Genomic DNA, 14,522 nt, shown 5'->3' on the forward strand with positions numbered 1-14,522 from the left:
GAAAGAAAATTATAAGAACTAATATCCAAGAATTTGTTAAAAGAAAATTCAAAGTAGTAGTTAAAATACTTGAACTAAAGCCTCCCCATGTTTTGTAGCAAGTATTTCAATACAGTTTCCGAAATTGAAAGTCATGGGCATTAAGTTAGAAATTTTCAAACTGAGTTTGACCTTTAAAAACTAATCAGCTTCAGTTATGGTAACCAAATTACAGATATTAAGCAGATAATTTTATTTTACCAAAAACAGTAGCAGTAACTTTTAGAGCTTATTGTGGGGTTAGTTAATCCTATGTGTGAGCTGGATCCACTCTTTCAGGAGTGACCCACCTATAAATAAAATAATCAAAGAACACAGAAAATAATTAGTAAAAAAATAATCATAACCCAAAAAACACAGAGATCGAGCTTGAATTGAAGCAGAGCGAAGCAAAGCCCAGGTCTTCAGCTTCAGTAATCACTCAGAAAATATAGTTATAGAAACTCGAATTCTTTTTCTCTTTGCTTTAGATTCTTGCATAATTCAATTGGGTTCTTTAGATTTCGAACTGGGTGTCAAGCTTTTGATGCCGAGTTCAAGTATGTGATTCAGTTTCTCTTGAAAGAATCTCTCTCTGTTTTTGTGTTCTGGGATTTGTGATTTTGTTTTTGGATAAATGAATCCGAGTATCGGGAAGGGATCCATGTCAACGGCTAGTTCAAGCGTAGCTTGGAAGGCCGGCGACGTCGTTCCGGACCAGTTCCCGGCGGGACTGCGTGTCCTGGTCGTCGATGATGACCCCACATGCCTTGTGATCTTGGAGAAGATGCTAAGGACTTGTCTTTATGAAGGTATTCTTTGCTAATTTGTCTTTGCGACTCTTTAATTATGGTTCTCTCCCTCTCTTTTTTGCTTTGTTTCTTGGTTGGGCTCTCTCAGTTTGTTTTGGATAAGAATACGATTTTATTTTCTTTTGGGCTAATTTGATACAAACATATATGTTCTTTCCTGCTTCAATTGTTGTCTTTTAAAGTTGTGTGTTTTTGGTGGATGGAACTGGGAATCTGTGGTCGAAAGGGGAACAAAATGAACTTCTTGATTGTTGGCTATAATTTTCTACGTCTCTTAACACTTTCAGCTGCAATTCTAGTTGGATTGACCATGTTAAAGATTGTGATTTGCTTCAACATAGCTTGGATTTTAGAAATTTCTCGTATTATTTATTTATCTTGTTTCAGAGATCAATTTGAGTTTCAATTTGTGCGTTCAGAACCATATTCCTTTGTTCCTAGAAGGGTTTATTTGTTTAAATTGTTGAATGATTGATTTAATTTGTTTGTGATATTTCAGTTACCAAATGCAATCGAGCAGAGATCGCATTGTCGTTGCTTCGAGAGAACAAAAATGGGTTCGATATTGTTATAAGCGATGTTCACATGCCGGACATGGATGGATTCAAACTCCTGGAGCACATTGGGCTAGAGATGGACCTGCCTGTAATCAGTATGTACCCTCTTATTCAGTGTGAATTATGTTTCCACTTCGATTCAACTCTGATTTATGAAATGTGATTGAACAGTGATGTCGGCAGATGACGGCAAAAACGTTGTCATGAAGGGCGTCACTCATGGTGCTTGTGACTACCTAATCAAACCGGTCAGGATCGAAGCATTGAAGAACATATGGCAGCATGTTGTTCGCAAGAGAAAGAATGAGTGGAAGGACGTGGAGCAATCGGGTAGCGTAGAAGATGGAGATCGGCAGCAAAAACCGTCTGAAGATGTGGATTATTCATCCTCAGCTAATGAAGGGAATTGGAAAAGCTCCAAGAAGAGGAAGGACGAGGAAGAAGATGCCGAGGAGAGGGATGATACATCCACATTAAAGAAGCCACGGGTAGTTTGGTCAGTTGAGCTCCATCAGCAGTTTGTGGCTGCTGTTAATCAACTAGGCATTGACAGTGCGTATTCTTCACCCACATCTCTCAATTTGCCTGGCCTATATTATTATTACCAACCAATTCTTCAAGTTGCATGTTTAGAGAAATGAAGTATCAAAATTTTATGGAAACGATCTTTGCACTTGTGGACGTAGGCAATGCAAGTCATAATCAAACTTGCTTTCGTTGTTTACATCTATATTTTGCCTAATGCTAAAAGCTCATGCTTCTGACTGAATCTATGTTACAGTGGCTACATGAATTGGATTCTGTATCAGGCTTTAACATTCCGTTGCAAGTTTGATTTATTTTGGAATTACTCTTTTTATGTTATATGTTATGTCTGTTTATTTTATTTCAACTATCTCTGTTTCCTCTTACTTTATCACGTGTTGAATGCATACAGAGGCTGTTCCTAAGAAAATTCTGGAGTTGATGAATGTTCCTGGGCTCACTAGAGAAAATGTTGCTAGTCACCTTCAGGTATGGTACAATTGCACCTAAATTGCAATATTCCAAGGAGCATATAAAAGTTTGTGATTCATGCTTATATGTACTGTTTTTGTGCGACTATTTTACAATTTGTTCATTCTTTATTATAAACTGACTAGTCAACATTGCGGTACAGAAATATCGCTTGTACCTTAGAAGGCTAAGTGGGGTTTCACAACACCAGAGTGGTCTGAATAATTCTTTCATGAGCCCTCAAGAAGCACCTTTTGGACCGATGTCTTCGCTCAGTGGGCTTGACCTTCAAAGTCTTGGTGTTAGTTGTCAACTACCGGCTCAAAGTCTCGCCACACTTCAAGCAGCCGGACTTGGCAGATCAACCTCAAAATCTGGCATTCAAATGCCACTGGTTGATCAGAGGAACCTTTTTAGCTTTGAAAATCCAAAGTTAAGGTTTGGGGAGGGGCAACAGCAACATCTGAGCAATAGTAAACCAATTAATTTACTTCATGGAATCCCAACAACTATGGAGCCAAAGCAGCTTGCCACTTTGCACCAGTCTGCACAGTCACTTGGGAGCCTGAATATGCAAGTCAATGCCCATGGTGGACAAAGTAGCTCTTTGCTAATGCAGATGGCTCAACCACAATCAAGAGGCCAGATACTCAATGAATCTACTGGCAGTCATGTTCCTAGGCATCCGTCGTCCATAGGACAGCCTATTATGTCAAATGGAATTGCTGGTGGGGTTATAGGAAGAAATGGTATTAGTGATAATGGCAGAGGGACAGGGTACAATCAAGTTCCGCCAACATCTTCAATGCTGAGTTTTCCAATGAACCACACCACAGAATTGACTGGAAACAGTTTCCCTCTTGGAAGTACTCCTGGGATATCCAATGTCACATCTAAAGGAGCATTTCATGAAGAGGTTAGCTCAGAAATGAAAGGATCGACAGGACTTTTACCTAGTTATGATATTTTCAACGACTTGCATCAGCACAAATCCCAAGATTGGGAGTTACAGAATGTTGGCTTGCACTTTGATGCCTCTCAAAATGCAAACCCTATTCAAGGCAACCTTGAAGTCTCACCATCGGTTTTAGTTCATCAAGGCTATTCTTCTAGCCAAAGGAGTGGGCAGAACAGGAATGCATCCGCCCTAGGCAGGGGCATGTTCTCAGGGGTGGACAGTACCGAGCAAAGGAATACACAAAATGGTGGTCAACACCTTAATAACCTTCTTATTGACAATTCTGTCAGGGTCAAGGCTGAAAGAATTCCTGATGCAAGCAGTCAGACAACCCTATTTCCTGAACATTTTGGTCAGGAGGATCTCATGAGTGCACTCCTCAAACAGGTTTGTCGTTTAGATGTTTGCGATTTGTTTTATCTAAGCAATGTTTTTGTCACTAATATGGAAAATTCTTCTGCTTTGCAGCAGCAAGGAGGTATCGGACCGGCTGAAACTGAGTTCGACTTTGATGGTTATTCCATGGATAATATTCCGGTGTAGAAAGTGCTCCGTGTTCCAGTTCTTTCTATGGTTGCAGTTCTGATGTACATACTTGCTACCACAGATGGAATTTTAACCTGCAATCATACATTGGAGATTCAACTTTCTACCTGAAGATGATACAGAGCTAAATTATTTCACTTATTTTCATCTTCCTTTGTGAATAGCCTGCTATGCCAGTTTAACTTGGACGTTTAAGGATCAGACCAATGGATAATTGAGATGATTCAATTACGTTGGAACAAATAGTGAAGCAGGAAAGTTACCACTGCATGATACTGCAAAGGCGTACATGCAAATTTTGACTGCTGTTAGTAGCAAAATATAGCAAGAAGCTACTAATTTTAGGGGTGCGTGTGAAGGTGTCCATTGGTTTTAGGCTATGTGTTGAGCTGTGGAGACAAGGTTTTGATACATCTGCAGATTTGTAGGAGCTTTTCTAACTCTAATAACAGGTCAAGTTTGGATGTTTTTCTTTCCCTCTTTTTTTCTCTTCATTTTTTTTTTCTCTTATTTTAGCCATTGAAAATGATGTATATATTCCATTTTATTGCTCAAGACATAAGTCTGGGTATTCTTTTCTGGTTGTTTTCCTGTACTTACATTTGAGGAGGTTCTCACTTTGTGCTTTATAATGGCAACCACTTTGTTATGCGACTCCAAGGCTCGTTCTGCTTTCCATCTCTTTAGGTACAAGATATCTGGTTCCTTGAATCTCAAATATCTTTCGATTTGATTGTTGATTGTCATGTTGATAAACATGCACTATAAATATAATGTTGAGTTGGAGAAAAGACTTAATTGTCCCCCACTCTAAACGACAGGAATGCTTTAGATGAACTAGTGAGGGGAGACTCTCATTATTCTTTGCCAAGGAAAAATGCTACATTTTCTCCATTGGTTCTTCCCTCATCCTTCCACTTTTCAAAATTATCATTGGATCTGTGGAGTCATATGGGTCCTACACATGAGCCCCACAAGATCCAATAGTAATTTTGAAAAATAGGAAAAAGGAACCAGGAAAGGAAATGATGTATAGCACATCTCCTTTGCTAACCTGTTTATTTACACTTGCCTGCATATATGCATCGGAAGCATGCTGCTTGAGGGCTTCACTCCTGGACTGCTCATTTTGTAGAAATCTAACCTACTCTACGATCTAATGATGTTTGAGTACAGGAAAAATATATAAGCGAAGCAACCACCCTAATGAGTCAAAAATATAGAAAGTTAATAAGATCTACTAGACAAAAGGAAGAGAAATTAGGAACAAAAGAAACTACTCAATCTAAAAGAGAAATCAAGGAGGAGGATTCGAGTTGAAACATATTATAGTCACGAGTCTTCGAAAAGATGTCTATTTCTTTCTCTCCAAATGCACCACATAAGTTGGAATGACTTTCCATATGACCTCTTTGGATTGACTCCACCCATGGTCTTCCAACAATGAAGTAGCTCAAAGACCCACCAGCACCAGAGTCCAAATAAGGTAACAACCAAATAGCTCTGATGCATTAATATGAACTTTAAAGGACAATGCGTTGGGACACCGCATATCTATCACCCCATGATTAACAACAAAATCTGGCTCTATAAAATTGAAATGGCAAACAAGAAAGTGCAGCAAACACTTGATATAGATATATATACTGCTGAAGTTGGTGGTTATTCACCATTTGCCGATCTTAGAGTGGATGTTCTGCTTGCTGGGATTAGGATAATTCAGGGAATCCGGATGATTCTTTCTTTTCTAATTCACAATAAACAGTGCAGGTGGATTGTGAAACTGTTTTCATCCAAAAGCGAGTGTTGCCATGACAATGGTGAACACAAGAAAAATTCAATAAGATTCAATTTATCTACAACAAAATCCAGGAAAAAATAAAAAAGAGCCTCAGAAACAGGTGAAAACTATTTTTTCCTTCAGACAAAAGTCTACTTGTCATGTACCAAAGTCACAGTAAGAATCTGATCTGCTCAACATCAAACAAGGGGAGAGTTGGAGACATGAAACACACAGCATGAAGAATCAAATTGAGCAACAGAGTTCAATGATGTTTACACAACATAAGATTCAACATCACTTCGAATACTTGCCGTTCACTTGTCATTGTTTTCATTTTCTTGCAGCTCGGCTATGCCATAGTTGTTGGGGTATCATAACATCCTGTATGTAACAATCATAGTGTACACGTCTTCCGCTAATGAAGAAGCAGATATCAATCTAATCACTAAAAGAATAAAAAAATAGCAGCAACTGCAAAACCAAGCAATGCCTCATCCCCCAGCTATTGCTGCACCAACATGAACACTATAACTGCTAGGATCCAAAGAACCATAGCTGGGCCCTTTCTACCGCCACCGCTTGGAATTACTGAAGGAAGTGAGCACTCCTCTCCATTGAAGTATACTTTAGTGGGAAAACCATCTCTATTAGGCACATTAATTCCAGGGGTCAATTTCTTGGTGAAGGAGATCACGGACTGTTGTTTCCCAGGCACCCTAGGATCCTTCTTGGGGTCAGCTCCATCAGTTTCAGCTACAAGATAGTTTATTCCTGTAAGACCCTGCATGAATACGGTATTGTTGACACCATTCAAGGCCAAGGTAGTTCCATTGAGTGAGTACATTGCTTGGAAACCAGGGGTTGCCTTGTCCAATTGTACTGCAGCAAACCAATCAGCAAAGGAAGTTTCATCCCAATTGAATATTGTGACCCTTGCGCTCCATCCATTACTGTAGTCTGTATACAAATGCCAGTTAATACTGACCCCACAGTTATCTCCACAGGGCATTGGGTTTGGCACCGGCAGATGCTTAAGTTGAGCCCAAGCTGTAGCCAAGCTAGTCCGATTTTCAAAAGGAACAAGAAGTGCATTTGATGGAAGAAGCATAGCCGGATCTGTCGTACTACAGGTCTGAGCAGTGTTACTAGGGCACCCACATGCACAAGTTTTGCATGGAATGACAGACTCATTGTAGTAAGCAGAAAATGAGACGCAGCATTTGGGGCTTTCTCCCTTGGGATGTGTTATATTGCAGACTACCTGCCAGCTAGCAATTGCAGTTGTATTCGATGGTAAGCCAGATGGATCTGAGAATTCACTAGGACTCACCCGCACTGGCTGGCCGCATTGATAATTAGGGTTAAGTGTACCATTGATCTTCCAATTCACCGGCGGAGTAAGCAGAGACCGGTTGAGAGCTGGTGGCATTTTATACACTTGAATCAGAAATGCTGAAATCGACTTGCTTGGGTCCATCTCTTGTGGCAAGATTGTACCATTTCGGCAACAATAGGGGATCTGCCCATAAGTTGTGTCATTGTACTTTGTCGGAGGCAGGTCAATTATGGTGGGTGTTGTTTCACAATTTAATACTTTGGAGAAGTCCATATCCTGGTAGTATGTACCTTGTGGGCCAAATATGCATTCAGAAAAATCAACAACAGATGGATATGCTCCTTTCATTGCAAAGATAAATTCATTGTTCGTCCATTCCCAGCTCAATTTCCAGTTATCAAGACGGCCAAGAGGATTATGGTTAGCAATTGTGACCTTTGCCCAGTAATTCGACTCATATGTTTGGGTAACATCATACATTATTGTAAGGTCACCACTCTGGCGAGGCAGGAACCCATCATCCAATGTGATGTTTGATTTAAAGTTTGGATCTTGTGTGCAACAGACTGCTGTCCCATTCCCTGAGAAACCACCATTCATGCTCATGAACACATTCTATTCAAGTTCAAATCCCAATTCATCACAAAAACCAAACAAATATATCAAACATAATAATAATAAATGTGCCTACAACAAGAAAGAAATAGCTAAATAATGGATTTTAGAGGAAGAACTTTCTTTCAGGCTCCATTTCATTTTCTATCACAATCATGACTCTTTCTCTATGGTAGTTATGAACCCAACAGGTCTTTCCTCGTGAAAGAGGCACGCAAAGATTTATCAGACAAGTCAACAAAATGAGGCAAACACTCTAAAATACAGTTTGTCTCGCACAAGTTTTGAAATGGTCCACTTCAAAATAGTAGGAAATGCTGACAAAGTCTTGATCCAATTCTCTTAACAAAACAACACAACTAACACCAATAAAGTGTTTTGCATATTACTGATGGTTTTTCTCTTTTCGTCTTTGCCCCAGTGGACAATTATTTAGTGAAACAACCAAATCTGAGGGCACACCACCATCCTATTCTGTCGTGGACAAATGAGATGGTTCAGGTTTTAAGAACTAAAACTCGAAGTTATACTAGAAAATGTAGACCCTCCTGATCCGCTGAATATAACCCAGATCACAAATCTACTGGAAAAACCACTACTACAGTCTACATCTCAAAACAATCTAATCTCCCATATAACAGAATATCCAACAAAATTCAAAAAAACAAAAAACAAAAACAAAAACGAAGAGCATCACCAAATATCCATTTCAAAAATCCACGAAACGAAATCAAAACAAAGAAAATCTTACCTGAAGCAGTTAATTTATCGCAAATCCACCCATCATTGACCAGCGAGATGTTCGTTGGCAACGGAACTTCAGGGGGAGCCACACCGAACTGTGTCCCCACCAGGTTGACCTGGACCTGCATCTGGGTCAGGTCTCCGGCAGTCTCCACTGCTGTCTTGAGGTCCGTCACAGGGGACCCGGCGAAAATCGTGCCGTTCCCCACTCCGGCCGGCAGTTTGGTCCCGTCAGCAAGCACGGCGTTGGGCGCCGAGACCAAGTACTCGTCGTGCTGAAACCCCACGAAGACCATCCACGACTTGAGCTCCACAAGGCCGTTGTTGAGCACAGTGAGGACGGACTCGAACCGGTACGGTTGGTGAGTCGGGTCGGACTTCAGAGTGGGCGTGAGCTCCTTTCCGCCCGTGTAGGCGTACGACACGTATATCCCGTTGCAAGTAGCGTTTCCCGCCGTAGCAGACGACGGCGGCGACTGAGAGATCGAGAAGGGCAAAATAGTAAAAATGACGAAAACGGCGACGCAGTGGGGGTGGAAATGGAAGAAGGCCATGGTTTTGGGTCTGGGATTTTGAACTCGTTTGAATGGAACAAAGCAGAGAGAGACGGAGATGTAGAGAGAATTGAGAGGCGCTTTTGGAGAAATAGAGAGCGGAAACGCGTACAGCTTTGAGGGAGCTGGTGATTTGAAAGAGTGTTTCTTTTTCTTTTTTATTTCCAGATTTGTTTATTTGATTTTGGAAAATATTATATTATATTATTGTGCCGTCTTGGAGTCGTTCAACGGAGTTTGGTTTTGGTTGTAAGAAAGCTTCAAAGAAAATGGTTAAAACGAGACGGCGATGTGAAGAGAAAAAACAAATGGTTAATGGTTTGAATGTGAAACGGCGTTGTCAAGAATAGTTCCTTTTCTTTAATTTGAATTTGTAGAAGCGGCCCGTTGGCTTCCCGGAGGTGCTTTTCCTGGGGGATACCGGATACAGTCAAACACAGCGCATGTTGTGTTTTTGGGCCTTCTGATCATGTCATGCCACGTGGATATTTTGACTTTTTTTTTAAAAAAAAAAAAAAAAAACTACACTTATCCCTCAATTTATCACATCATCCACAATGTTTTTCCTTTTAATCTTTCAATTTAGTAAACGAAAAATGTTTAGAAACAACACTTTTAACATTATTTTTAGTTAATATAGCCTAATGATTTACCATTAGGGTTGCAAATGTCCTTATTTGCCTCCAAAAAACAAAAATATCATTACAAATTCAAAAAATAAATGTAAAATCAGTCCAAGTGATTTAATTGAGTTGCAAATAGCTCCCTAGTGTATAAAAAGTGACTAGAAACTTCCTAGGGTAAGCAAAACACATAAATAGGCACATAGACGTGGATTCAATTAGCGAATTGGCTGCAATCTACTAATGTGTCATGTCAACAACAATAATATTGTAACACGTGTCTTTTAGTGTATATATATATATATATATATATATATATATAACAAATGGAAAAAGTAGAAAAATAATTAATAACAATAATGGGATGGTTTCACCACCCTCTAGCCAGCAGTCGTCTAACCAAATTGAAATATTACTAGAAACATAACAGCAAATGTGATAGATTGAAAAGAGTAAATGTAGTTTCCTCTAGCTTCTGCATATTTCCATGTGGAAGATAATTTATTATTGATTTAACCGAAAAGTTAAGTGTATTAGTTTGGAGTTAATATTAATTAAAACAAAATCAGGGTTAATGTGATTATAAGCTTAACTTATGGTTTTGTAGTAATACTAACTCTTGTCACAACCAAGAGTAAGTGTTCATAATTATAGGAGTGTATTGTATCATACAAGTTACATGATCTTAAGAAAAAAAAAAAATTAACCAATAACAAGTATAAATTTAATCATATAATTAATATTATAATATTTGTACTCGCATGCCAACCTAAAATTCCTTAATAAGTGAAATCCACATTATAGTGTTGTGGTTTAAATTTTAGACTATAATTTAAATTTGTTTAAAAAAAAAGGAATTTTGATCATTTAATTAGTAATTTAATACGAAAACAAGATTTGGATGCAAGATACTCGGATGGGCAATTCTATTAATGATTCTTTCATTACCTCAAAACCTATGTGAGGTGGTTCTCCGAATCAAAAAAACTAATCCCTATACACCAAATGTTATACACTAAACAATATTTAATATTTAAAAAGTAATTAATAATCGGCCTTCAATTATTATTCTTTTATGCATATATAAGACATTTTTCTAGAGAGAGACTATGCCTTCTCTCTTGAATTCCTCTCTTTCTTCTAGACAACACCAAGAAGAATTTCAAAAAAATGGAAGATCTAGATTTAGATATTTCATTATCCCCTTTCACGGTAGCAATAATCGGTGTCTTCTCTGTAAGTTCCACTGGTTTCCATTTTTGGTGAGTTGTTTTAGATCTAGTTTGTAGGTGTAATACCCCAGTCCCATATTAGGAAGTTGAGAAGAAGCCCACATAGAGTGGGTGGTTTATAAAGATAGTTATGGGTGCTAAGTCCCACATTTACCTAGTTACTAGGTGAAACTAAGCTTTATAATGAAGTGGTTTATAAAGATAGTCATGGGTGCTAAGTCACACATTTACCTTGTTATTAGGTGAAACTGAGCTTTATAATGAATTATAGGAAAACTCCAAATTGACTAGTCCTTTTGGAGTAATAGCACAGATGTGACTAGCGCTTTTTCCTAAGTCGTTACAGTAGATCTAGATCCAAATCTTTTCTCTTCAACCTACCTTAGATCTAATCGTCTTCTTCGGTCAAGGCGTGTCTTCCGAAGGGATGTCTACGATGTCATGCTCCTCCGCTACTGCTTGTGGGATTTTTGTTTTTTGTTTTTTTTTAGGGTTAAATACCTCAAACCCCCCTAGGGTTTAGCAACTTTATTTTTTCTCCCCTAGGGTTTTACTTTTATCACAGGACCTCCCTGGGGTTTTGATAAAAGACCAATTTAGTCCATCCGTTAGTTGACCGTTAGTTGACCATTAAGACTGACACGTGGACCAATCAGATGTTGACACGTGGCACCTATTTAATTTAATTTATTTTTAAATTAACAAAAAAAAAAAAAGGAAAAAAAAGGAAAAAACTGGTGGTGGCCGAGCCACCCCCAAATGGCCAAGAGCCACCCCCAGTTTTTTCCTTTTCTTTTTCTTTTTTTTTTTTTAATTTTTTTAATTTTATTTTTTAAAAAAATACATTTTTTTTGTTAATTTTTTTTTAAAAAAAATTAAATAGGTGCCACGTGTCAACATCTGATTGGTCCACGTGTCAGTCTTAACGGTCAACTAACGGATGGATTAAATTGGTCTTTATCAAAACCCCAGGGGGGTCCTGTGATAAAAGTGAAACCCCAGGGGGAAAAAATAAAGTTGCTAAACCCTAGGGGGGTTTGAGGTATTTAACCCTTTTTTTTATTTTGTTTGTCGTGACCTTCAGGTTGAAAATAGATTTGTTGTTTTGGCCTTCAGGATGAAGATAGAGTAGATCGGTGTGGGGGCTTAACTCTCACGGCCGAATTTTTAGTTTCTAGTTATTTATTTATTTATTTTTATTTGGGCTACCCATATCTTAAATCTATTCTGCACGAAGCAGATTTATTCCTTAAATGTAACTGTATATGGGTTAGCGGAAGCTTGAAGTCATTTTTATGACTTCGTAACCTTCATAGCTTTTTGCTATCATTTTTTACAGTTGTATGCTCTGTGGTGTAAAAGCTTTATACTCATAAAATTTTATCAATAAAAGTTTCATATTTTTCAAAAAAAATATAAATAAATAAATAGTAATCAGCTTTTCAATTATATAACTATCGGTTGTAGTTAATCAGTAACCAACCTAAGAGAAAAATAATTACAACTCCTATTGAAAACTATGACGTCAACTCTAAAAAGGATCCAAAAGAATGAAAGAGAGATAAAAAAAACGTTATAAGAAATACTTTTATTTTGAATTAACATGCAGAAATGAAGGCTTGTGTTGCGGGCACGTCTTTATCGCGATTCGTGAAAAATGCCTCTTGGACACCAGAAATCGAGGGAATTGGAATATTATACCACCAATTATTTACGGCTTTTTTTTTTTTTTCTTTTTTCTTTTTTTTTGTAAAAGTCTGCTTTTGCAATTTTGTATAGACCACGACCACTACACTAAAAATTCTGTCGGATATTTAGAGATTAGATCCGTTAATGGGCTCCCCATACGTAGGAGGCCAGTTTGTCATGATGATAATGATTGATTGTAAAAGCCCCACCCCCCATCATTTTTCAAAATCATTTATCAGCCCAATGGCTATTTATACCTAAAAACTAAGAATATTTTATTTTTTATTATTCTTAAAATGAATAATATATATTCCTTTTTTAAAAATAAAAACAACACATCCCTAGACAGTACTAGAATCCCAAACGAAATAGTGATCGAGTATAGGGGTTCATCAAATCCATTGCAAGCATTCAGGGTGTTCATAAACCAGAGTAATTTGCTCGTTAAGGAAGCTCGTGCATATGTAAATATGTTACAACGCTATTTAACATGACACTATATAAATCGTTAGATACAACAAAGCAAAATTTTATTTGGCATTGTCAAAAAAAAAAAAATGATAAACATGCTTCTTTAAGATTAATTTATAAAAGCTAGAGTTGAGCCGAGGGCGATGGCCTCATGAATTTGGGCTATTGTAAGAAACCATAGATCAATGGAGCCCAATCACTTGGGCTCATGAATTCATCTACGGGCCTATTAGAGCAAATTGGACTTTCAATGGGCTTATTTTTTTGTCATTTTCATGATATCCAACTACTCATTGGGCCTCAGCTAAAACCCACTTGGATCTTGCTCGATTAAACAAAACATGAAGGCATTTTTTCGTTGTATGCACGCCATGCTCCACGAGGGGTTCTTAAATTAAGAATATTATTACATTCGGTATATATATAACTGTTACATCAAGTGCGACCTATAATTAATTTGGGCCAGAATTTAGTTTTGTTATTGGCTGCGACCAACTATAAAATACCGTTATGTGGACCAAGACAACAACAATTATAATAATTATTGTGACATCGATAGCAGCCACCAATTTCTCTCAGTCCCCAAACACTAAATACACCGACAGAGATTTGCTGATTATGAGGCCCAACCAACTGCAGCTATGTATAAAGATTAGAACTTCAATCTCATTACAAATAGTATTTTGGGGTTTACCTGTGAAGGTAGGCCTCTCAAAGGCCAAGCAGATGTTAAATTTGATGATTTTAATAAGAATAGTCTATCTAATTAGCTATGCTTTCTACTTACAAAAATAAAAAAATAACTTTTTGTTTCTTTTAGGGGTAAACGAATCGTACCTTTATTTTTTCTAGGACATTTCTATTGTCCCAAGTCCCAAGGAATTGTACATTTGCTAAATAATGTTTGTAATTTTCTTTCACAAAATCTATAAAAAAAAACATAAATCAATTTCAAAAATCAAATGATATATGGTTTCTCGACTGATGTGCCGTTTCATCTTGACACATTAATTTTTGATATGTTTTCACATCCCTTACATGTGTCTCTTTCTAATCTGCACACATATCACATGCGCATATAAATCAAGGAATAAATCAACTCCTTTCTATCCATTGAGTATTAATAGGGGTGAGATATCTTTGCAAAATGTGGATAGACCAACTAGACTAACGTGAAACTTATGGCAATACGATAAAAATGGAAATGTTGTTGGTTTCTAAAATAATGGTCAAAAAATGATGAGGTGCATAATGGATTATTTTAGTGAGAGTCAAAGGTATTTTAGAAAAATGAGAAATGAAGATTTTAAAAATAATCTCATGATTTTTGTACACTTCAAGAGGGGTTATGATTTTTAAAAAGTGCAAGTGTCAAATCAAAAATTTCAATCAAACAAAACCACATAATTTTAGGGGACTTTTAAGGTATTAGAAAGTTTTGGGTTGTTATGCTTTTTGGATATGTTGTGAGCCTTTTAATGAAAAAAATTTTAAGTCAAATTTGATGTTATATGGAGTTAAATTGAAACAATTATGATTTTTCTAAGTTTGAAAAGTCAAACTGTCAAACAGTTAAAGCTAGAGACTC

At 37.4% G+C, this 14,522-nt stretch overlaps 2 protein-coding genes across 2 annotated transcripts; one reads left to right on the top strand and one right to left on the bottom strand.

Annotated features, from left to right (window-relative positions):
* The first annotated feature begins 385 nt into the window (after positions 1-385).
* On the top strand, positions 386-4,541 carry LOC132175434 (two-component response regulator ARR1). The gene is made up of 6 exons (XM_059587387.2): positions 386-830; positions 1,330-1,482; positions 1,559-1,939; positions 2,325-2,401; positions 2,547-3,728; positions 3,810-4,541. The coding sequence occupies exons 1-6, from the start codon at positions 656-658 to the stop codon at positions 3,882-3,884; spliced, it is 2,043 nt and encodes a 680-aa protein (XP_059443370.2). The 5' UTR covers positions 386-655; the 3' UTR covers positions 3,885-4,541.
* A 1,138-nt stretch (positions 4,542-5,679) lies between these two features.
* Positions 5,680-9,053, bottom strand: LOC132175444 (COBRA-like protein 7). Its single transcript, XM_059587397.2, has 2 exons — positions 8,373-9,053; positions 5,680-7,587 (listed from the first exon to the last, which is right to left on the bottom strand). The coding sequence occupies exons 1-2, from the start codon at positions 8,917-8,919 to the stop codon at positions 6,173-6,175; spliced, it is 1,962 nt and encodes a 653-aa protein (XP_059443380.2). The 5' UTR covers positions 8,920-9,053; the 3' UTR covers positions 5,680-6,172.
* Positions 9,054-14,522: the final 5,469 nt, after the last annotated feature.

This window comes from Corylus avellana, chromosome 2, assembly GCF_965113065.1.
Source record: "Corylus avellana chromosome 2, dhCorAvel1.hap1.2, whole genome shotgun sequence".
In the NCBI taxonomy this organism is placed as follows: Eukaryota; Viridiplantae; Streptophyta; class Magnoliopsida; order Fagales; family Betulaceae; genus Corylus; species Corylus avellana.